Source organism: Hetaerina americana, unplaced genomic scaffold (genome assembly GCF_022747635.1).
Source record: "Hetaerina americana unplaced genomic scaffold, ioHetAmer1.1.p SCAF_9, whole genome shotgun sequence".
NCBI classification, from domain to species: Eukaryota; Metazoa; Arthropoda; class Insecta; order Odonata; family Calopterygidae; genus Hetaerina; species Hetaerina americana.
In genome coordinates, this window is record NW_027287538.1 from 33,602,253 (window position 1) to 33,626,810 (window position 24,558).

The 24,558-nt window shown below is 35.4% G+C and overlaps 3 protein-coding genes across 5 annotated transcripts in view; 1 reads left to right on the forward strand and 2 right to left on the reverse strand.

Annotated features, from left to right (window-relative positions):
- The first annotated feature begins 90 nt into the window (after positions 1 to 90).
- LOC139698827 (uncharacterized) lies at positions 91 to 5,650 on the forward strand. 2 transcript variants are annotated; one of them, XM_071597761.1, is made up of 5 exons: positions 91 to 306; positions 1,293 to 1,413; positions 1,491 to 1,633; positions 4,334 to 4,398; positions 4,477 to 5,648. In XM_071597761.1, exons 1-5 carry the CDS (start codon positions 190 to 192, stop codon positions 4,532 to 4,534), a joined length of 504 nt encoding a protein of 167 aa, XP_071453862.1. In that variant the 5' UTR covers positions 91 to 189; the 3' UTR covers positions 4,535 to 5,648. The 2 variants fall into 2 exon arrangements, with proteins under 2 accessions (XP_071453862.1, XP_071453863.1); XM_071597762.1 differs by lacking the exon at positions 4,334 to 4,398 and having other exon boundaries at positions 4,477 to 5,650.
- An 843-nt stretch (positions 5,651 to 6,493) lies between these two features.
- MED6 (mediator complex subunit 6) lies at positions 6,494 to 11,023 on the reverse strand. The gene is made up of 6 exons (XM_071597666.1): positions 10,917 to 11,023; positions 10,667 to 10,826; positions 10,410 to 10,584; positions 9,954 to 10,209; positions 9,714 to 9,866; positions 6,494 to 7,010 (listed from the first exon to the last, which is right to left on the reverse strand). Exons 1-5 carry the CDS (start codon positions 10,930 to 10,932, stop codon positions 9,748 to 9,750), a joined length of 726 nt encoding a protein of 241 aa, XP_071453767.1. The 5' UTR covers positions 10,933 to 11,023; the 3' UTR covers positions 6,494 to 7,010; positions 9,714 to 9,747.
- Positions 11,024 to 13,881: 2,858 nt separating this feature from the next.
- ERR (estrogen-related receptor) overlaps positions 13,882 to 24,558 on the reverse strand; it is a 333,703-nt gene continuing 323,026 nt past the window's right edge. For both annotated transcript variants that reach the window (XM_071597615.1, XM_071597613.1), the window contains one exon: positions 13,882 to 24,359. In XM_071597615.1, the coding sequence (XP_071453716.1) occupies positions 24,197 to 24,359 (163 nt within the window). In that variant the 3' untranslated portion in view covers positions 13,882 to 24,196. The remainder of the gene's footprint in view (positions 24,360 to 24,558) is intronic.

The following is a 24,558-nucleotide window of genomic DNA, read 5'->3' on the forward strand; positions in this document are numbered from 1 at the left end:
CGCCGGGACACAAAGCGCGGGAATATCACCAATTGGACGATTAGCTTGCCCCCTATATTTTAAAGTAGAAAATCAAATGACTGCAGAAAATGTCAGAAATCTTTTCGAATTAGGATCCGTGAAGTTTCGGAGGAAAATATATGCAATTCATTAAAATCCGTTTAAGACGGGTTGCAGGCACTAGCAGCAATGAAAGAGAAGTCTGGAATAAAGTCGAAAAGGAAGAAAGTACCCAAGGTCAAAGAAATAAAAACTGCGAATGAAGAAGATGACAATGTTGTGATGAGCTGTTCTCGTAGCAAATTGGTAAGGATTTTATTTTTTAATGACCGTTACCATCGCATTACATCTCATTAACAACTTGGCTATTGCGTGAGATTCACATCTGAAATATCAAGAGATTTTAAGAATTATCCGAAAAAATGTTTCCTGCCTGGTGGAGATTAACTTGTCTCTTGCCATTTCGTCGGTCGCGTGGCGCTTCCTTGTGGTGAAATACTACCAATCTAATGGTCTCAGCATTTACTTTGACATAGCATTGAGCTTTGTGTGGAATTGCAACTCTTCCCGACCTAGTTGGAAACGAAATTTTCTGTGAAATGATAAATGGTGTGAAGCCGTTTCAAGTTGCTCAACCCTTCAGATAAATTGTAGAAACATTCCGTTGAATCCACGTCAAATAATACTCAAATTTTCACTATCATGGATATTAGAAAGGAATTGGGGAAGAATATTCACTATTAATACTAGGTCTGCTTGTATATTCATAGCGTTGGCGTTCTCATTTTAACAAAAATGGTACAACTATTGAGATTGTAATTAAATCTTGATCAGTGCGTAATATACAAGAATAAAATTAAAGATCAAAATCTTCCTGGATTGTTTCCGCATGGTTCAATTTTCTAAGACAACAGTTTCGTCGGCTTCTTGAGGTCAGAAGTGAACTGACCTGAAGACGCCTGTGAAACTCTCGTCCTAGAGAATTTACCCACGCTGAAAAAATCCTGGAAGATTTCGATCTTCAATCGCTACACTCCGTTGAAGTCTTCACTTTGAAGAAAAAAATTCCTGCAATACTTCTTTGAATTCAAAGAAAAATTGCAATATCTCAGGTCTGCTGCGGTGGAATTATTTAATAAAGGTAATAACACAGAATTGACCTGTTTCATGTGGCAGTGAAATAGTAGGATAATATAGATGGTAATAAATTTTTGTGTGCATTTTATCAAAAAGAAATTACCTACTATCCCATAGGGTATGGTTAGTAACATTAAATTCTTCTATTACATCAGATGGCTGCTTTGAAGTTACTGGAAGAGAAAATGCAGGCAGATAAAGAAAAAATGCAGACCCAGAAAATACAGAAATGCAAATCAATCCCTGGAAGAATACCTGGAGGAGCCAGAAGCACAAGTACATGAGATCTTTTAGGGGTACAGTAAATACACATGCATCTTGTTTTTGTCTTATGACTAATTATTCTTTTTCAGAATTCATGCCATGCTCCGCAACCTACAAAAGTGTTCAGTTGAGAAATGCTCTCATTTCTCACAATTGGAAGGATGCCTCACTTCTGTTACTAAATATGTTAAAAGACCGCAAGGATCAACTGTTGTACAGAAATATGTGGAAGGTAAGACTATTACCTTGGCTGAGGGTTGCAGAATGTTATACATTTATCAGATAGATGTGATGGTAGTAAATTTTTTTAGTTTCTAGTCACCATGCAAACACAAAATCAGGACCTTCAAATGAAAAAGACTTGCACTCATAACTTAGCTTTATAAAAAAAGAGTGTACCTTTTCTATAAAGTCCAAGCTTACACCCTCAATTTGTTATTGGCGAGCCTGTCTGTAGAATAACCCAAAAAACATTAAGTTTAATTTCCAAATTCCAACCACCCAATTTGGTGAGAAAGTGATGTTTGCTAATTGTCTCAAATTTATAATTATTCAGATTTAAGGGATCACTGCATTGAATCCACCTCTGTAAATGCACTATACATATCAAAGAATAACATTTAGTTGATATTTGGAGCCCAATACACCAAGTCACTTTTAACTTTCAAGTTAAATCAGTTTATAATAGCACTATGTATGGCCTAACATCTAACAAAAGAAACTCATTTCAAAGATACTGGTTTTTTCATGTATCCCTGGGTGGGGTGTACCGGATTTGATAAGGATGGGGATCAGGATTGGTGCGGTGGCTATCGTACTGGCTTCCCAACCAGAGGGCTCGGGTGCAAATCCCGGCGGGGTTGAATATTTTTCAGAGGTATCCCGATCCCTACTTGAGGTGCTTTGTGGAGGGCACTTTGAGTGAGTACGCCGTCCGTCGGATGGGACATTAAGCTGCGGACCCCTTGGCACCTTTCATAAAGAGTGGGCTAATGCCGATGCCAGGTTTCTCTCCACCCTTCATCCTTTCCTGCCCATCCCCTATGGTGCAATTGACCTCAGCAGTCGGTCACCTCCCCTAAGTACTACTACTACATGATAAAGGTGGCTTTGGCTAAATTGATTGCTTCTATTCTGGGCACCCTTGGAAACAGGTAAATTGCATAAACTGCCCCAATATGCACTTTTTTGGCAACTTTTGTTTGGAGTGCAAGTTCGCATGTTCTTAGGAATTCTTAATGTGATATATGGGGGAAAATTTACTCTGCTGTCTAAGCAACTCATTTACCTAGCATGAAAGTCAAGGATTGGGTGCGGAGACCCTAGACACAGTGGGTCTTGTAAGGTAGTCCTATTCATGAATTTTAGGAAGGCCATAGAATTTTGGTTACTTGGCATTCATTAGTACGAGTTCGAACACTTCTCTGGGGCAGAATAGGGTCTTACTCGATGAAATCAACTCTTTGCACTGCCTTTTGGTATTCTGCCTATAATATATAATGTTGGGTTCTTATTTAACTGTATTATGTCACTTGATTCTAGGAACTTTATACACATCTCCAAGTTATATTTCTTCTCCATTATAACTACCACATTGTCTATGTCTGCTATTGCTATAACGAGACTGTTTTTGGGGAGGAACTCATTTAAGTTGGATAATACTTAGTACTCACTTCCCTGATGGTAGTTTCCAGAGGGCTCAGCCATGGCGATTTGCTCTTTGGCCCCTGACTTGTCCTGTAATAGGGCAGGGATCGAGATGGTGAGGGGACTAACGTACTGACTTCCCACCCTGATGGCGCGGGTTCAAATCCCGGCGGTGTTGAATATTTTTCAGAGGTATCTCGATCCCTACTTGAGGTACTTTGTGGAGGGCACTTTGAGTGAGTACGCCGTCCGTCGGATGGGACATTAAGCTGCGGACCCCTTGGCGCCTTTTGTAAAGAGTAGGCTAATGCCGACGCCGGGTTTCTCTCCACCCTTCATCCTTTCCCATCCATCCCCTATGGCACAAATGACCTTAGCTGTCGGTCGCCTCCCCTCAAAACTACTACTACTACTGTAATAGGGCTGGGCCAGGTCACAATCCACTCCAAGATTCTTTAGCTGGTTGGTTGATATTGGAATGTAGGGTGCACAAATTAACCCTTTCTCGAGAATTCTCATCTCTTCCTGAAGGAAGGAGCTTTTTATAGGCTTCTGGGTGTAAGTAAAAGTATAAAAACCAGATAGAAATTTTAGTTGAGATGTTAAAGGCTGTGATTTAAGTATGAATTCCATTTAGCAGGAGAGAGGAAGGAAATAATTTTCATTTTAGATGACATGAATGTGGTGGAAACTATGGGCTTAAGGAAATCTTAATTAGAGAATACCTTAGAGAAAAATTGATTTGGAACAAAAGAATTTCTGAGGTCCTGAAATATGTGAAATAGTTAAAAGATACCACCTAAATGTACCTGTATATTGTACTGAAACCACCATAAAAATACATTGTGAGCAAGACTTCAAATAGAGTGGAGACTAAGCAACTTAAAATGAAATATCACATGCTGAGAGTTAATGTCATTAAGACTCTTGCTTCTTTTTGGGTAATACTTTGTAATGGAAAATGTCTGCAGCTTCCTCAGACTCTGCTGTCTTCTAGAACTCAAGTTTTCCAGCAAAAAATTTTTTTCACGTGTTTGCTGCAGTTGATTCATTGAAGATTTTGCCCATAATAGTGTCAAGCATTCGATAGTTCAAGGAAAAAATTTTTGAGTAATTAAATCACATCAATAGATGAAACATAATGGAATTGAAGCCTCAAATTTGATTCATGCTTACAATAATCATTAAAACCAAAAAAAATCCATGGTTTTCGCCTTCTGCACTTAAATTTAATATTCTGCTAATTAGCCTTCCAATTTTATGCTTTTCCATTCCATTCCTGCAGGCATTTTTCATAATTCTCCAGTATTCTCCGCATGCTGACCATACAAGAATGGAGCATTTCAGACAGTGAGTCAAGTTATGTGATTTTATAAAGATGTTAAGTGCTTTCCTAGTTCAAACTTATGCCATTTTCAAATATTTCAGACTCTGCCAGCAGATCTCAGGAAAAGACAACTTCTTGAAGGCAGTATATTTGCCATGACTTTATGTGCTTCCCTTGGGAGTATGTGTCATTTAATGGCTCTCCTTGCATCATAAAAGCTTGTCTAATATAAAAAGCTGTCAGAATGAACATTCCTGCGAGATAAAACCTTAGACACAGTATCCTGCCTGGAAGTCGGTTTGGTAGGTGATGATCGAGTTCACCCAGTACCAAGCCCTGTGGTTTGTGAAATTCAGACATCAGGGTAGAGGGGCAGTTCCTTTTCTTGTGCCAACTATGGTTTCCCTGGAAGAGCTGGTGCCTAAAAAATCACACAGCTTGGGTGGAGCTGAGGGTACCCAGAAAGGCTTGACTGGGAATTGAACCTGGGCCCTCCAGTCAATAGCCGAGTGCTCTACCTCTGCACTACCACATTGCCTTGCTGATAATGATGTAGAAATATGCAATCCTCAGAATATTGTGACTGTGTACATAATATGAACAATTATACCAAGAGGTAATGAAGCATAAAAGCTCATGATAATTAACTTCAGTTCTCTAATTATTCTTTGGATCCAAAAGATTGGCACCCAGTAATGCCATATCTTGGGTAGTTAATCCATTTAGATATTATGCTTTATTTTAACCCTTTAAACTTATAGTGATATGACAATATTACCCTAATTGATATTCAAATTAGGAAACAGACTGATTCCTAGGCTGATGTCAGGTTGCAAAAGATAAGGAGAGATTCCCTGCTAATAATTTTGCTAATATAACCCACTTAAGTCATCAGAAAATATTTCATTTAATGTACTGCCTAAAAAGTTCCCAAACAAGTTGTAAATATATCACTTGGATACATTTCACATGTGATGCAGCTGGAAAACTTCATATGCATTGGACTAATGGTGTCGTACTCCCTCAGCTGATACATACATCGTATTTCTCCATTCAACTTTAAAGTCTACAGGCATTCGACCTTGAGTAATATGAGTGAGTCATAAAGGCACAGAAAATGGACAAATCAAAATTTCAAAAATTACTTCATGTCACCCTAATAGAAAAGATTGTAATGCAGTATTGCATTTAAACTTAAGAGCCATTAATTATGCTTCAGGATATGGAAACAAGGGGGCTGAAATGCAATTCGGCCAATTCTGACTGAGAAGATGATGCGAGAAAAGAGGGAGTTTACGATGAATATAGTACTACATCTACACAAAACCCTGCAAGGGCATGTGGCTGGGGGGGGGGGGTCTTAGGTCCTCAGCCATACATGTACTATCGCAATCATGTTACCTCTACACACATTAGTTTGATCATGCATTCGAAACACTATTCAATAAAAGGCTTTGTATATTCCAATCATTCTGTAGAACTGTTACAAATGTGGGTCTATTAAATAAAGAGAATAACATGCAGGATAAGCTTTTGGCCTTCTTCAGGTCAAGACTCAGTCTTTGGCATGTTATCTATTGTAGGTGTATGTGTGTATATATATATATTTATACACGCACACACATATATAAACCATAAACACAGTAATCAACCCGAAGATCGGTTTGGTAGATGACAGTCAAGTTGACCCAGTACTAAGCCCGACGGCGTGTGAAATTCACACATGAGGGTAGGGGGACCAGTTCCTTTCCCTGTGCTGATAAAATTTCCCAGGAAGATCTGGTGACCAAAAAATCGCATAGCTTCGGTGGATCTGTAGATGCCCAGTGAGGCTGGCCCGGGAATCAAACCCGGCCTCTCTAGTCAGTAGTCCAATGCTCTACCCCTGGACTACCACGAACCATCATATATATATACATATTTATATATAGATCCACGCAACAATTCAATATTCTCCATATTAAGTGTTAACATCAAAATGATCCTTTCAGTCTGATCCAAGTATTTTCCATAAATTCTAACCTGAAAAACCATAGTGCACCTTGTGGGCCCAGAAATACGGTCCTTTTTCTAACAATTACAGAGCTTCCGGAATACAGGTTGACAGGCAATAAAGAATAATTTGGTACAATCTTTATTAAATTCTTCATCGCACATTTACAGCACATAAACATTGATAATAAAAACAAAAATTAATTACATATTTAGAATTAATTCACTCATTTAAAATTGCAACTCACATTCTGCTGAGGGTTCAATTTCAAGATGTAATTGAATGTGGAAGATACAGCCAAAAGAAATGAGGAAACAAGGCTTAATTAATATTTTCAACTTATCACAGTAGGAAACATACTATTTTGAGAAAATGCATGACAATGGAAAAACAGCTAAGAGAAACATAAATCAAAATGGAAACCATGCAATTCTCTTGTACAAAATTAAATTGCTGGCACTTCAGTAGTGGAGTTCATGACACACTCATTTTCTCTTCAATATCTTACGAACAAAATCTTGCAAAAGAGTGGTACACAAATTCTGCTACAAATGTGTTATCCTTAATGGTCCATATTGGCTTCTTCAGTGTGGGCTTTTTCCCAACTTATTGATTTCTCAACAAGGGAGATCAATATTCATGCTGTAAAGGAGGAATCTGCATATGTAATGGCATGTGAAGATTACAATAGTAATAATAAGGAATCAATTATAAAAGGAAGACTCACTTAAGCTGAGAATTAAATGAGAATGCATGTATACAGAACACAAAAATCATACATGTGAAGCAGCAAACAAGTAACCAATTAGGAGTAAGTTTTACTTTAAAAAGTAGAATTATTAGCAAAACTGTAACAAACCATAACGTACCAGACAAAAGTTAACTTTGTTTTTGGGAAACTGAAGTGCAATATACATCATATTCAAGCTTACTACAACAAATGATTTAAATTTGCAATTTGTATAAAAATAATCGATGATTCTTTGAATGAACATCATTTACATCTGAATTGCACATACATTCATAAGAGCCAACATTCCCTACTGTACACACCCGGGAGTATTATTCCAAACAACTTCATATGAACGATAATTTCAAAATTACATAATGAAAAGTAAGTTAAGTTTGACCACCCAGTGGCAAGTGACCTTCTCACCCTCCCAATATCCTAAACCATGTTCGTCATAAATGCCATCCTCTACTGTTTTCAACTGAGCAATTATCAATTCCTTCATTCATCATTACAAATGATTATTATTTTCTTAAACTTCTTTCTTAAAACAAATATTTCTGTGCTACGATATTTTACCTAAGTCAAACATATTTCTGTTATATGTGGAAATTAACCATGATAGAACACATTCAACTTGAAAGGTATTTGAACCCTCCTGTTTTTAATGTGTCAGTGAATTACATCAACATGCTATCTTCCTTTGGGGAAATAACTGGAGGGTTTTATGGAGACCAAATATGCCCAATTTTGAGATTCAAATTCAGGAAAAAGCAATTTATTTTTTCCATGGAAAGTTCCCATACATTAAAGACTATAAATTATAACAGTATGTGTAACTGCATACAATGTTTGTAGCAAAATTTTCCATCTTAGTTACCCCAGCACACTTTCTTTCTAATCACTAATTTTGACACAGTAAAGATTGCAGTCATTTTTAGTTGGAATATAATACACTATTACTAGTTTTATTCTTGTGCTGGCTGAGTTTGAATGTTTGCTCAATGTCACAGATAAACGACATTTATGAACTCAAAAATAGCATAAACTAATCTAATTATCAGTACACTCTTTAAGTGTACAACTTCAATTGGCACGCCAAATACCGTCAAGTATAAATCTAAAAGATAAGTCAAATACACTTGAAGCAATCAATGAGTTGATAGTGAGAGCTGAAAAACAGAGACTATAATTTTCACCATGGTAACACATCTCCTTCACCATATTCAATCTGCTAGGGGTTTAGAAACTGAACTAGCACGACAAGGGTGTCGTAAGGAACAGGAGGTCAGGGAGGAAAGCAGGTGCTAAGGAGATACAAGAGCAACCTTTTTTTGTCCAGAATTGGTAGTATCTCAAAAAAGACTCACTTTGGTTTAAAACTCAGCCTTGTTTGAAACGATGAACACAACACATTCTCTTGAGAGCTGTTTTTGGTCAACATCTGAGACTATAATAAACCCTAAATTTCCTTGAATGTATTCCTCAATTCAATAAAGCATATGTTAACACTTATTCCTGATTTTTTTGCAAAAATATAGCATGATAAGTCTCCTAATTCACCGTAGATTTCATCTAATGCCATAAATGTATACATCTGGATGAATGATCAGAAGTTGGAAAAAGAATATCTGAAAAAATAATTTTCCTTCTTGCATATCAAAAGCCTTAGCTCATCACTAGCACAATATGTTTCTTTATTCTGGTGTTTCTATTGTGCTTTTACCCCTGAGGTCCTGATTTTGCCTGAAATTGGGTAACACCGGCTAACCAAGCCCATAATGACCCTTTAATTCCATGCCTATAGCCAAAGGTCGCGGGTTCGATTCCCGCCTAGGTGGATTTCCCTCCATCTAGGGCTTGGTTGTATGTGATTGTCTTCAATATAATGTGTGTAATGTAGGGTTAGGTGGAAGAAGGGACTATTAGTCTCAACCTCGCCCAATTAAGTCGATAAATAAATAAATAAATAAATAAATATAGCAAGCACATGAACACTTAACAAACCAAATTAACATAACTTATCAAAATTAATACACACTAAGAATAGACTTAGACAAGCATTTGTTCGGTTAGAGCTATAACTTGAGAAGGCAAAAGACCACACGATTCCACAAGATGTTTTGACATGACATTTATTTTTCCCACATGCCCATTTTTTCAGAATTTCAAATGACATCCCTCATTTCCAGATTTTGTCACCACCATGATCTACAAAGCTGTTAATTTTTAACAAGATGGAGTCACCACTATCATTTTAAATTATTATCCCCACAATGTTAAAAGTTTATCAATGAAATCAATTTAATATTACTACAATTAATAACTTCCATTATACAAAATTATCTTTGGAATAAAATAATGATGGCAAGACAAAGTTAATTAACATCAAATTGTAATGGCTGTCTTCAGTCATCACAACGATCCTGAACGCAGAATCTATTCTCCACTGGCACAAAGAAGATCATAAATGTTAAACATGTAATACAACCATGTCCAAATGCATTTTTGCTATATTTTAATGGGAATTGTGCATCATTTCCTAAAAATGCACACAGGCAACTCTCATCGCTTCTAAGGAGTCTCGGATATAAAAATGCATTTTAACCACTTACCCAAATAGAGTTGTCAAATTTGAATGTTTGCCTTTCATGCTAGACGAGCCTTTTTTTCAGGAGGTGGTTTCATTCGAGTGTTTTGCGACAAAGGGGTGTCTGGCTTTTCTATCTTGACATCAACCCTGATATCTGATTTGACATCTTCTGGAACTAATCAAAATACAATTAAATAGATACGTGCCAACTCAAGAGACACGAAACTCACTTAGTCATTTCTATTTAAAAGAAACTACTTACCAGGATTAATTTTAGCGTCAACTGCAGGCATGGATGGAACTTTAATGGGAAATTTTCTTGTCAGTTCAGTTAAAAGCATGTCCACCCTCTGACGCTGAAATAAGGAACTTGGTTCTTCTTTCGCATTTTCTTTCTTAGCCATTTTATCTTTGAGATTCTTTTCCTTTAAATCCCATGTGTACCCTTTCGATGGGTGATATCTTGAGTATGACACCGTTTCATCAAAAGCTGACTGTAGATGATGTATCGTAGACAGCTGTCGCAAAACCAAACTGCATTTAAGCGAGTTTATGATTACGAGTGGTTAGGTATATCTATGGACTTCCATGGGCAATGGTTGCCGAATTTTTTAGGCGTCCAGGATTACACGGAATTACAGTGAATAAAAAAATTATTGATCAATTGTGCTTATGATTAATAGAGATTATTCAACGAGGAAGGGGACCTCCGACTCACCAGTCTGGAATTTAATACAGATCCCAAATCCGGAGCTTGATAAATTACCCCGGCAATTATATAATAATCTGCCAAAGGTGTAGCTTGAGTAGGAGAATGCCTGTGTTGCTTTCGTATGACATAAAGAATAGGCTCTTGGACGTGAAGTAAAATGTATTCTGGGCCAGTCATGTTCCTGAAATCGTGGGATACAAAACATCATACGAACAAGCTGATTTTGGAGCTATCTTGCTTAATCATAAAGGATTATAACATACGTTAACTGCTCAGGAGCCAGTCTCTGCATTTTAATGCTTTCATTGTTGCAGGTCCTATCGAAAAATGGGTTGTTCCTTTCACAGAAGTAGTCCAATATATTAGACGGATTTAGGATAGGAATCCAAGCACTGTCGTGCCAAGATAACCCAAGTGGATTTTCTGAAATTAATTGAATATCATGACAAAAGTTAGACGTTTGATTGAAATCATTCATACAGTGACTAATAAACACATATTAAATAATATTACCCTTTGTCTCCGTCATTGTGGAAAGCAGAACAGCTATAATCAAAACGTTAAGCTCAAAACTGGCGAACTCAGCTCTCCATACGTAAACAATTCAAGCGATTGCGCAAAGTTTTCAGCACTTGTTTCAAACAAATGAGACAGAATTGCCACCGAACTAGTACAAGCCTTCCCTGTCAACCATTGCCAACCCCAAAATTTGAATATGTATTATAGTCATCGACAGCTCTCATAGGAAATATCATGGAAGGCAAAACTTGTAGCACATCTGATACATACTGTGTTCTTAAAACAGTGATCTATAAAGAATATTATTATGTTATGAAGTTGTATTATAAATCCATTTTGACAGAACTATGGGGAAAGTCTTTTCGGGCAATGAAGCTGCCGCACAAGGCAAGATTGGTTCACTTTTGCGTAAACTTAATAGCATTAAACTGTTAGAAAATACCTGTCATTTCACCGAATGCGAAGGTGTTGCAAAAAAATTGAGGTAATTGACTACTTGAGCTATATAACAATGCATTACGCTGGTGAATTGGTGGAGAGAGAAAACTCGTTAGGCATCAGAGAAATATCATGAAAGAATTATAGTTGGATATATTAGAAATAGACATGTATAAAAGAAATGTGCCATATGGGTTTGGTTGAGAGAGAGGATGATTCAAATCCCCAATTTCCTATAAGAGAGAATGGTAAATAGATTGATAGAAGGGGACAAACCAAGGTGAATGGAGTCGAAACGATTCTCGACGCATGGGATATCAGAAATTTTAGGCAAGTAATATCATGTATTCATGCATAAGGTGAAACTATGATGGCGGTATGTTTGTTGTCGAACCCTAATATTAGATATGGACACCTGTTGGGACACTTATATGACTTTCCATTTCCATGATACCCCTATGGGTTAAATGGGAGAAGGGACCATTTGGTCTTAATTTCGCCCAAATGAAGACCTCTATCTATCTATGAAAAAACTACCCGAATCGAAGCATGCATACAACTTTACAGACTTTGTTGTATTTTAGGCTCAATTTGCATCACATGATGAGGGGCACATGGCTGGTATGAAACCAACTGACCATAAAAAGAACACAGTAGTAGCGAAACAAGAGAGACCAATGTAATTCAAGATTGGCTTTCAGTAATCAAAGCACATTAATTCCATGACTCCAGGGGTAAGCAGCCTGTCTCATTAACTGAAGCCACTCTACAAAATATTTCATTCCGGTCTACCAAAAGTTGAATTATAGGTACATACAACAAAGATTTAAGGTATTACACTACACGACCAAGCATGAGCTTCAGACCCTTGCCAAAGTTAGATAAAAAAAAGGTTGCAAACTCCTGCACCAGCATTTTACCTTTATTTTCTTGAAGCAATTTAATTTGTCATGCAGGAATTGCATGACTGAAAGGAACGAAAATGTGCTCAAAAAGAAAAAATGTACCTCTACAAATGAGAAATATAAGGCTATGATGATAAAACAACTTGTTCATTAGTGTTTCAAAATCACTGAAAAACACCTGAATATAGCTTAATCATAGATAATCCACCCAAAGGGTTGGGCCAAAGCATTTCCCCTTCTCTCCTCTTGTGACCACCCACACTTCTACGAGTATTTTAGCTATCTACTATACATTCATGCTCTTATCAGTTGTCCCATTGGCATTTCTGTATTATTTAATATTGATCAGCATCACCTGCCTCATTCCACCATGAAATCTTCTTCACTTCCTCTTTCAGCAAAAAAAAGCAGAACAAATTTTTTCCATGTGTGATTATCACATGTAGTATTTGTAAACTATGTTTAAGTTACAATCCAACTAATATAACATTATAAGTAGAAAAAGATTTTATTTCCTTCTTACTAAGCTTTTTTCAGCAAAAAATAATGAGTCTAGTTTCATCATATTGCATGCTTTGCTTTTAAGTTTCACTGAAGGTGAGATGGTTTCCTGCAGCCATCAGACACTGTTACAAAACAAATTAGACATTGGGACAAGGCTTACTTTTTTGCTGGGTCATACCGGCTTTGGATGACCTTTCTTGACACTATGGCAGGATGTGTTGGTTGGGAATGTTGGAGGGGATCGAGTTGGTGCAGTGGCTATTGCACGGGCTTCCCACCCAGAGGGCCTGGGTTTGAATCCTGGTGGTGTCTAATATTTTTCAGTCGTATCTCGATACCAACTTGAGGTGCTTTGTGGAGGGCACTTTGAGTGAGTACGCCATCCGTCAGATGGGACACTAAACTGCAGACCCCTTGGTGCCTTTCGTAAAGAGTAGGCTAATGCCGATGCCGGGTTTCTCTCCACCCTTTTATCCTTTCCTGTCCATCCCTAATGGCACAAATGACCTTAGCTGTTGGTCGCCTAAATACTACTACTACTTAGGAATGCTGGAATGAGATATATCTTCACAGGCACTTACTGTGACTTGTATATTTCTCAAATCATGTTCATAAGCATTGGCTCATTGTCAGTTCTTTAGCAGGAGTACATGATATTCATTAATTCATTTATCAACATATTTCAGTGCCTATTCATGTGCAACCACACAGAACAAATAACTGACTCAAAAAGAATTTATTTAAATACCATGAGAGAAGAGTCCAGAAACCAGGTGAATATAGCAGAATTTTCTTGAACTAGTTAAAAATTCCAAGATCTCACAATTTGTACATCTGACGTAAGACGACCAGAATAGTGAGTGTAACACAGATTTTTCAAAGCAATTTTCTCCTCGCTGGTATCCAGGCCATTTCATTTGGTTGAAGAGTATTTTAATTGTTACTTTGATGATGCTGTATTTCTTCTGACCTGATTGTGGTCATTCCATTTAATCTTGAAAAAATATTTAACTATATTTCGGAGAAAAACAGCAAATGGAAAAAATCAGTCAAATTCAAATAGGTGAACTGGAACTACAAATAGGAACCTATTACAAGATTAAATCATCACATTTCTGAAACAAAAATATATTTATTCAATTACAATCACATATTGTTCTAAAACAATTAACAGCACTTTTTAGTTGTCAACTCAGGCTGTGAATATATTCTCCCCAATTCAGTTGAGAGAATTCACTTCAAGTAACACTTCCATAATATTGCCTCAATTCAGACCTATCACCAGCTAACAAGTCAAAACGACACCTCATTCCACTGACACAGAACTTCCACATTCAACACAGAAGAGAAAGGCCTTCGTGGCCATTTTATTGAGTGAATATCCTTAAAAGTAATGATTCCCTACACATAGTGAATCAAATACATTTATGAGGCTAACATTTCTATCATAGCAAAATTTCATTCTACTTTTTAACAAAATTTTGACCAATCTTCATAAAGCAATGAACTCCACAAATCATACGTACAATTTACAAGGTAATCAAACTTAATGACAAAAACATAATGCCTTTGTAGAATAAAAAAAGACACATCAGGGACAATTTGGGCACAAATATGAAGTACCTTCAAAATGTATCCCATGCCCACGGAAATTTAAAGCTCAAGTTTAGTCTGAATGGGTATCTTGAAGAAACGGGAAAAAAAGTATCTTGATGACTGTTTAAGTTTGTGCCTTAATTTAATCATCAAATTTTGAGGAAAATGGAACAATTGATGATCCTCCCAATTATTAATAGATATCTAGAGATTCATAGCATGACCGAAACCACATTATTTTTTTACACACAAGGTTTTCACATGCATAACATAAAGTGCACCTTTCTAGACAAAACATCAGTGTTGTATTTAACCAACTACAGCTTCAGTTCTCAAGCCAATGCATGGAAAAAGGCCTTGGAAGGAGGAAGGCACCTACTTTGATCACTTATTATGGTGGAGGGCATTTTTCATGTATTTCTCGACGATTGCCTGTCAATAGATTCACATACTAAACCACTTAGTTCTCAACATTCCTCTCACTTCACCCCTCAGGGAAAGAGCAGGTAATAATTCGATTTCTTACCCAGCCTGTCTGTATTCTTTATTTACCAGAAATAAAATTGTTCCTAATATCGGTGCTGCAGTAGAAAATAACATTTCATTTGTTTACCCAATTTCATCATCACTTTAAAAAAATAATAAGTCATTAAAAACCACAATGCATTTCAAAATTTCTGCTCCTTCAACCTGCACTAGGGAAATAGAAAATCCTCCCGTTACCCCCTCAAGCCATTTTCCTCCCTATGGCACGTGATCTCTCAAGTGCCAAAACCCTAGTTTGTCTCCCTACAATACAAAAGAATAAGGAATACTAGAGGTGTAGTATACAAAATAATGCTTTTGTCACTATGCTTCCACTATATCCACAACTACTCAATGGCTGTGTGCACCACCATCAGTTGTGTACTATATTTTGTTTTACGTGCCAAATAAGCTGTTAATATAACTTACTTATTCATGCTAACAGCTAACAAGAGTATTTTCCACAAGAAGAAAATATTTTATTAGTTAGTAGACACACATTCTCATGCCACAACCAATCCTCCAATTTTTTCAATGTGCCGAGCAGTCTGTTTCTGCCAATGAGTCAGAAGAGGTCAAATAGTCTCACCATTTTGGCTCAACCACAAAGATCTACACCATGGTATGCAATTAATAAACCACAGGTGTAACAAAACAACTTCATTTCAGTCTGTATTTCCACTCTCCTTAAAGATACCAAAAAAACACAAAGTTGATGCCTATCTTCAGAAATTGCACAATTTTCACAGCGGATTTTGCCTCTGCCACAATTTTCTCCATCCATGCACATAGAACTGTATAACGACGTTGAAATAAGCACTCTTTTACTTTCAAGACCATTGCCTCACAATTCAAAGATAAAAGCAAAACAAAATACAATTTCAATCTCTTCACAATTCCATCACAAAAATGAGGATTTTCTTTACACACACACTCTCTCTCTCTCTCAACATACCTCCCAATCCAAATACAGTTTTCATTCACTTTAACATCAACAATTACAATCTTGCTTAGAAGTCCTAAAGATATCAGAGCTTTTAAAAGCATGTACTACAGGCTTAATGAACAATTTTGCTTTCAATCACTTCATAAGCCAAGTGTATTCTATACAAAGATGAACTGGGATGTTATCGAAAAACGACTAAATTTTTCAAATCTGCAATTGAAGGATTAATTGTCAATAAGAAATCATTTATAAATCAGTAGAAACTTTCCATCCAAATTGTAAAATAGCTGAAAAGATAAACAAGTCTTAGGAAAGGATGAATAATGAAACTTGTGATGACAATCTTTCAACATAAAAACATCTTTCATTTAAAAAATTCTATCATTAATACCACTATTCAATAAGCATCTCGAGTCCAAAATTCATCTTCTCAATTTTTCAAACTTTTCAAGAATCTTAACGAGCATGTAACAACACTTTATGTTTCACAAAAAATAAAAACATATCTTTTACCATTGTAGTACTCCAACCCCATCTGAACATTCTGCATATGGTTCTGACGAGATTTCTTACATTTTGGTCTCTATTGGTCACAAAAGTAATCCAAAATATTTAGATTAAAAAGAAATTGCAAGTATATTCATCTAATTTTGCAAACAGCGAAAATAAAATTCAATGCATGGACAAGTCCATACTTTTTATTCCCGAGTTGTCCTAAAACTAACAATTAACGTAATAATGCCATTATTTCTCCTTTCCAAAAAAATTGATTCACTGTTAAATTGAAACAAACACCATTAAATCCATAGAATATGAGGTTAACTAAACAAAGGTGTAGAACATCAAGTTAGATTGCATAAAGTATTTCTATCACGAGATGACCCATTTCAACTAAAGCTAACTAGATACTACATGACAGATTTTCTCAAAAATTGACCCTCAACAGAAATTTATTGGAATTATCAATAAATATTGTGTCTAAAACGAAAGTAAAGGTAATTTAGGACTTCTTAGCAAGATATGCCACATAACAAGACAAAAAAGGAGCTGCATCTTTACAAAAATAATTTTTTTATTCCAATAAGGTATCAATTTTTACCAGGTCCCAAACCATGGACAAATTATGAAATGATTTCTAATGACTGGCAGACAATTGCATAGATTTACAATCAAGATGTAAACTGCTGCCAGATATCTTCAATTTGTAGCTGGATTCTCAAAAAAGTATGAATTGCATAGTTTCTTGAAAAAAAGAGTGGCTTTGGATGAATTACTCTATCATATACCTAAATAATGGAGTTTTTCTCTTTATTCATACAATTACTGAAGTATACCAGGGTGAATACATCTTCTATATTTGAATATTATATATATATATATATATATATATATATTAATGTATATATTTGCATATATAAACATATATTTATATATCTATTACATGCAACACATAATAAGATAAATATGATACACAATCATTAACTTCAGAACAACCTACATCCAGCCTGGAAATTTTAAACCAACTTTTCATAAATTATATCAAGAACATTTTTAATAACTTTATGATTCTCATTTAAATATGCCCCAGAGGACAGTTTGTACCTTTTGTTTAATTTGTATTCATTTTGTGTGCCCTGTGGAAGATGAGCTTGCTAATACATGAGGCATCAGATGCATTACAAAAAAGTTTCAATGATAAAGACAAGGGAGTTGGAAATTTTAATAATCATTCCTTCACTTTAATGGCCATTATAACAAAACATGTTGGCTTTGCTAGAAAATGCAAAAATACTATGTAATCGGTGGTACCTGTTATTCTGTGAGTTATGTACCCCACATTCCATATCACAGCTATGAAAACTAAATTTAATGTTGTATTTGACATTTCAATATTTGCATTGGCAAGTTTAAGCCACATGGATGTCAACACATTTGCCTATTTTGTCATTCTCTTATTGCTTAATGCAGATGAAAAATATTGAAATACTAGAGTTTACACTCAAACAGATATTTAAACAAATAGAATTTGAAGTATATTCACCATATTTACCATAAAGAAAGACAGCTACGATATTATAATGGTCCTCCAATAGATAGGCATGGTCAATGAAAATCAACGATATTACTGCCTATTCATCATTTAGGGTTATGTCACTCAGTTCGAGCAATTTTGGATCTACCACAATACAAGCATCATGATGTGTTAATTAACTTTAACTAATTTAAGGATAAGGAAAAGTTCCATTCCTTCTAAGCATGCTCGACCACGTCTACATAACCTTTCTTGCCACTCTTCCCCCATTCATTATGAGTCATTCCTGGATAGCCTTCACCATGTATAAAAATTAGGAGCTAATAAAAGCTCTCAGTTAATGTAAATGCATTTAATTTTCACTAGTTAATAAACACACATTTAAACATTATGGAATAATTTAGAGGGAAATTTAGAGGGAATAGTGAAATTAAAAGTTTTCACTGATGAAACAAATTAAACTGGGTAGAGACAAGAGGTATTATGCTGAAAAATGACTGGAGTTTCACTAGCTGAGTGAGAAATAAAATATTGGGAGACTTGGACAGAGTAAAACTTAAAAAAAAAATCATTCATCTTTTACGAAATGCATGCCTGAATTTTTAAATGAGAAGAATACCCAAAAATATATGAATGTATATGAAAGAATGTGAGAAAATGATTTCTTTGGATTAAAATTACAGGCACATAAACTTTCTATGTACTCCATGGCTATCAACTGCCTACCCACACAGCACAAGCTCATCCATTGTATATACAATGCATAACCACGGTAGATATCCATAATATCCATTGGATACACAGATTACAAACAATGGATATCCAAATATCCTTCAATATTAAAGCATAAATGTTCACATATGAATATACATTGCGTATATCTCGTATATACATTGTATACATGGTGGAGTGGCTTCAGATGTATCATCCAGGTTTTACATGCATTTAATTAAGAAAAATCATTTTTAGGAAATTAACATGAGATATAATTTTACTGGGCAATGTGCATCAATTCCATTTCAACAATCGTCTAAAGCTGGAAGTCAAATGTATACACATAACATATCCACTGATATGAATTGTATAATGTGGATATCCATTGGATATTATTTTTTGCAGTGTGGATTCTTAATGAGCATACAGTTTTTTTGGGAAATTGCCCCTGCTTTTCAGATACTAGAGTACAATTAACTGTAGAAACATCTATTATGAAAGGGTCCTTTAAAGATTCTAATGACTGGCAACATCAACAAAATGAATGTATATACTCAATGTATGAAGTGATCTTTACATATTGCTTCCTGAAGACTCTCTTGGAGTCATTTCAATAGTGAATATGGTTTCTAGTTTTCTTCATAAAATTAAAAGCACACACTACAATTTTATGACTCTAATAATCAAAAAGAGGTGAACAATAGGAAATGAGTATTCATATCACAGTATGAGGAAATACAGTGGGTATAATATAGGGCTATAGCCAAGAAATATGGCCAGTAATTTGATAATTTCTGATTCCAGGTTTTCAACATAAAAAATTCTTCTTTCAAGTTTTTGTGTTACTATTTCACAACCATGTTTTCCTAATGTAATACGTTAGACATTGCTATTCTTAGATGATTAAATATATCATCATATTCCCCTGGACAGAACTGAATCAAATCATTCCTCCGATGGAGTATTTATCCACTCTGATATTCTCACGACAAGAATTAAGTGCCTAATGATTACTACTCAATTTTAGGACCCCGTAGTTCGGCAGTTGTTTTGCAGCTTGAATCGCATTTTGCCCATTTAACTGTACAAATGGTCTTTCAATATAAAGAGAAGTGATGCAACATTCTTTCCCTTCTTTCAGAATATATTACCTATTGAAACCCACTAGTTTAAAAAAATTTCTAGATTAGTCATTCATATTAAATTCAAAGAAAGAAAATACAAGTATTTTTTCCCTTCTACTCTGAATTATCAATTTTGCAGGAAAATCATATTAATTCTCCAGAAGTCCAAGTATTATCCCTCAATTTCAGATTTTTCAAGCATGTTTCCAATTCCTTCAAAAGAATTAGCTGGCCTCTCTATCAAGGGGCAGGCAGGTTTGATTCTGATCCGATGCCTTTGGGTATCCTTAGCTGCACCCAATCAGGGTGAGTTCTTGGGATTCCAGATATTACTAGGAAACCTCAAGTGGCCCCTTAACCTGAAGTGTGAATTTCACATGCCATAAATGGCTCAGTGTACCGTGAGCTCTACCATCACATTTCAAACCACAATTCAAATTGATCAACGTGTATGTATATTAAATGCTTTTTAAGTTTGGATGAAAAACATGAAGTCTTCTTAAAGGGAGAAGTCACAACTTCAACAAGTTAATTCACACCATTCCATATTTCCCATAGAAAAGAGTTTAAAATTATTACAACAGTAAAATAATGACGAGATCCAAGCTACATTTTTGCAATTACTAAATGTTTTACTCCCAAAATCTATCCATGTGAGACTTTCATTAAGTTTCTGCAGTACGAACTGGCATATAAATTTTAAATTTAAAAGTTTCTCACTGACAATACAAAGCATGATTTGCCAACAAAACATGAATATGCACACTAACAAAGATTTGATTGAATCATCTACACCGCATCCATGTTCTGATGCAATTATTATTGTTACTGTGTTCCTCTTACATTTATTTCAATGCTCTGTTGTTGAAAAGAGACGCATTCCTGTAGATAAACAAAATTTGTATTCATCACAACATTAAATTGCACATTTTCGTTCAGCACATAAAGCTATTTGACACAACCCCTCGTGACTCTTATAGTTCAGACATTTTTGTATAGCCTCGTCTTTCTTTATGGTAAGCATGGCAAGTAGCATGGCACTGACATAATGCTGCATGCTATCACAAAAATTGGAGGGAAAAAGAATTTCATCAGTCAACATTAAAATATTCAATTAACCAATGCATGCATCAATCATTCTTAACAGTAAAAGCTTAGTCTTATCCATAGTAATGGGTTGATGTGATATCTGAGCCCAGTTAAAATTACATCATCGAAATTTCCAGTGCTAAAATAAACTGTTCACCATGAGCTAGCTCTTTCACACTTCAAAAAGGCATAAATATGCACTATAAGCAAAATTTTACCTTACCAATTTCATTTTTTTCAGCAATCTTTATCATTGCTTGCATTCAATGTTTTATTTTTTTATTAGTTAATGAACTATAAAGATTAAACATAGAGACTGAACCGTAAGGGAAGAAAACCTTAGATGGCAGTTATACATGATTCTAAAATATTTTACTGAAAGTATATGTTGTTTTTAGTCACAAATATGTCAGTAGTAATTTAATCATAAATAAGAGTCATCTAACAGTGGATGGGGAAAATATTTTTAAGCTAGATACTGAATCAATTTTGCAGGACTGAATGTAAAAATGCCACCACTTAAAGCATGTCATCGGATGTATTGATGAGCATTTCCTTAGTAACACATCCACTTTTGAACAGTGAACAGCTACAGGGCAATTACTGTGGAACATCAATCTTTGATCAGAGAATTCCTCAGAATGCAAAGTTTTGAAGTTAAGATAAATTCCTTCTAATGGGTATCTAGAATGGGCTTTTTGATATATATTTTTTCTAAGTAAAAATGAATCCATTGGTGACAAATATTAAGCTTCATATCTTTGGTTTGAGAAGCATGTCGGTGTTTGCTGTACAAATTAGACAACAATGAATGCCTTTCCATTACACTTCTAACAAATAAAATGTTCCACAATAGACACTGCCCTACAGCTTCTGGTGAACATTTCCTTCCTTAATGACTTGTTTTCAAACAACTTTTGTTTACTTCTCCCTTTACTGATTAGCCAAATGTCTTCAAATTTTCTTCAAAAACTACTGAAAAGACATTCAAAATCAAAGATGCCCACAATAGAAGTCAGACTCAAGAATGTACAGAAGAAATTTAATGTGATTTGAATGATACTTACATCACTGTAACTGCCAAAGGTGATCCAAATCAATAGCTAAAGAATAATTTTTTCATGAAAAATATTAAATGAGAGAAATGAAACATATGCTTCATAAATTTTATGCTATGCTACAACCAACTTATCTTTCAGTGAAACCTTCTCAGAGGAATTTCATGGCCATTCAATTACTTCTGCCAGATATTTTCCTGAATTCCCTGATCTGTAATCATTTTTAAAATTTAAATTATTAATTTTCTCCCTTTCCAGTTCAGAGTCAACAATAAAAACATTATCTGCGACCACACGCATAAATTTTTCAACATCAATATCAGAGTCAACCCACCACTACTGACTAATGCACCTAAGTATTGTAATTTTTTTTGCATAATTATGTGAGTAAAAAAGTACACTCTAAATTTTAGAAATTCACTTCATGGTTACCACAAAAATATACATTTGTCCTTTTTATATGTATTTCTGTGGAACATGGCATTGAATCTTATTTAAGTTCACCTTTATGCAGACAATAACTTTTATTCCATCAATAGCAAAACAATTTATGGGTTCTATTTAAGCTCAGGTATGGATTTATTTAGTTCTGTCCATTATTAATCAATAATAAAATTCTAAAATTGAAAAATTAATATTCTTCCACAGTGGCTGAGGCAGACCTGGCAATTAAGAGCATGAGTATCAATGAGGTCCTGCACACAATAAAATAAAATTCACTCATTTCAAAGAATGCTATCCTGAGTCAATTTATTGTGCGATTAACAGTCATACTCTGATGGGATTACTGGGGAACAACACCTACAGAAACTGCAGACTTCCATCAAAATATATACTTTCTCCACAAAATTCAATGAAAATAAAATTTTTCATACAGCTTAAGAATGTTTTATGATGTAATTACTAGGTTACTTCCTTTAAGATTAGACCATTTTGAATATTCCATTCAACCTTTCCAAATACTGAAAGATCAGTTTAAATTAATACGGAAATATTTGCTCAGCATTTTGATAAATGAACATGAGTAAATTCAGAATAATAATAGCTACAGCAATCAAACTGGTACTTCATTAGTAATGTACAATAAAACAGAACTTGGCAAAGATGTTTGTACACTTTCCTATAGCTTTTCCACATATACATACGTATGAATTCAACAGCAAAGAATTACCTATTTTCAGTCTTTAAAAGATAAACATATGACTGCATTAAGATTCCAATAGAGACAACAAAACTTAATCAGTGATCTATTATTGCAATAACAAGCAACAACCAATTGTAGTTGTAGACTTTCTGATAAGCTTAAAAGCAACAACGCTCACCCCAAACTCCTTGTATAAACTATATAGCTTAAGGAATATGAACAGAAGACCACTAAAATTTCTATTCCCTATTTCAACTCACAAATCTGCTTGCACGCATGGTATCCCAGACAAGTGATACCTCTACAATAAAATTAAACCACACATTAATGCTTATAAGTTAATTGGGATTACTTGATTCGATGAGACTTGAGAAACACCCCTTTCAAAAAATAAACTGTCAATTATGAACATTGGTGCCACAACCTGAACTAGCTAGCCACAGCCAACCAGCATTATTTTCACAAGACATTCTTCTTGAAGTTGAACAGTATCAACCTCGGCAATCACACTTCAGCATTCACTCAAAGAAATTTACAATAATATTTATAATAAAGACTACCCATCAGCCTTCTCTTTACATCCTAGCTCCTACCAGTCAGCAGTACTTCAGTAGTCATATCCCAACATTTTTAACATAACTCTATCGCATTGTAATTATTATTTGTACATTCAGTCTTTAGTTGAAAGAGCTTCTTCCACCTAATGTTTGCATTTCTTAGTTACATACACCAGTTCAAAGAAAAGGTAATGAGGAAGCCCTCATCACACCTTCCCCTGTACAACAACAACTCCATCACCCGCTAAGCCACTTCTTACCTCTACTGAATATAACAGGATTAATAATGGCTCTCTGTAGTGAAGCCACCAAGTAAGCAAATCATTGAACCTCTCTATATGAGAGAAGGTGGTGATCAACAACAATGCTCAGGGAATCGAATCCCCAGAGACCAAGTAACTCTTTACAATATCATAACATGACATAATTGTCACAGAATGACAACAATATTTATGTTTAAACTCCACAGTATGCATACCTCCCACAGATTTCATTGCGCAGAGGTAGAGAATGCCCTTTTTCCTTCTATCAAGCACACACATCATCCCTGGACACATGTGCCACAATGCACACTTTCCTCCTCTAAAGTGTTTATTCATTTTCCTATTACAAGAGCCCAAGTGGATTAGAACCACTGCCATATTATCTGAAGTAGGCCTCTAGCATCTCCACAAACAACTTGTTCATGGGCACTTTGCCTTCCCTCCGGATATCCGTCCAGAACCTTCGGAGCACTTGGTCTGCCTGTCGCAACGAGGGCAAGCACAGGAGGAGTTGCTGCAAGTGGTATGTGGAGGTAGATGGCCTTGAAAAAAGTGATAAGAGATTCAATTAGGATGACCATTAGGACACTTGCTGCCGGAGCACATGTGCAAATTCATTATTACAGTACTTTGGCACTTCACATTCATCATGCTTAAATCAAGAAATGTCTCCCATCCTGATCACCATGAAAGCTTAACTTCTATTAATAGTCCAGTTACCAGAAAAAGGGCACTTTTCCT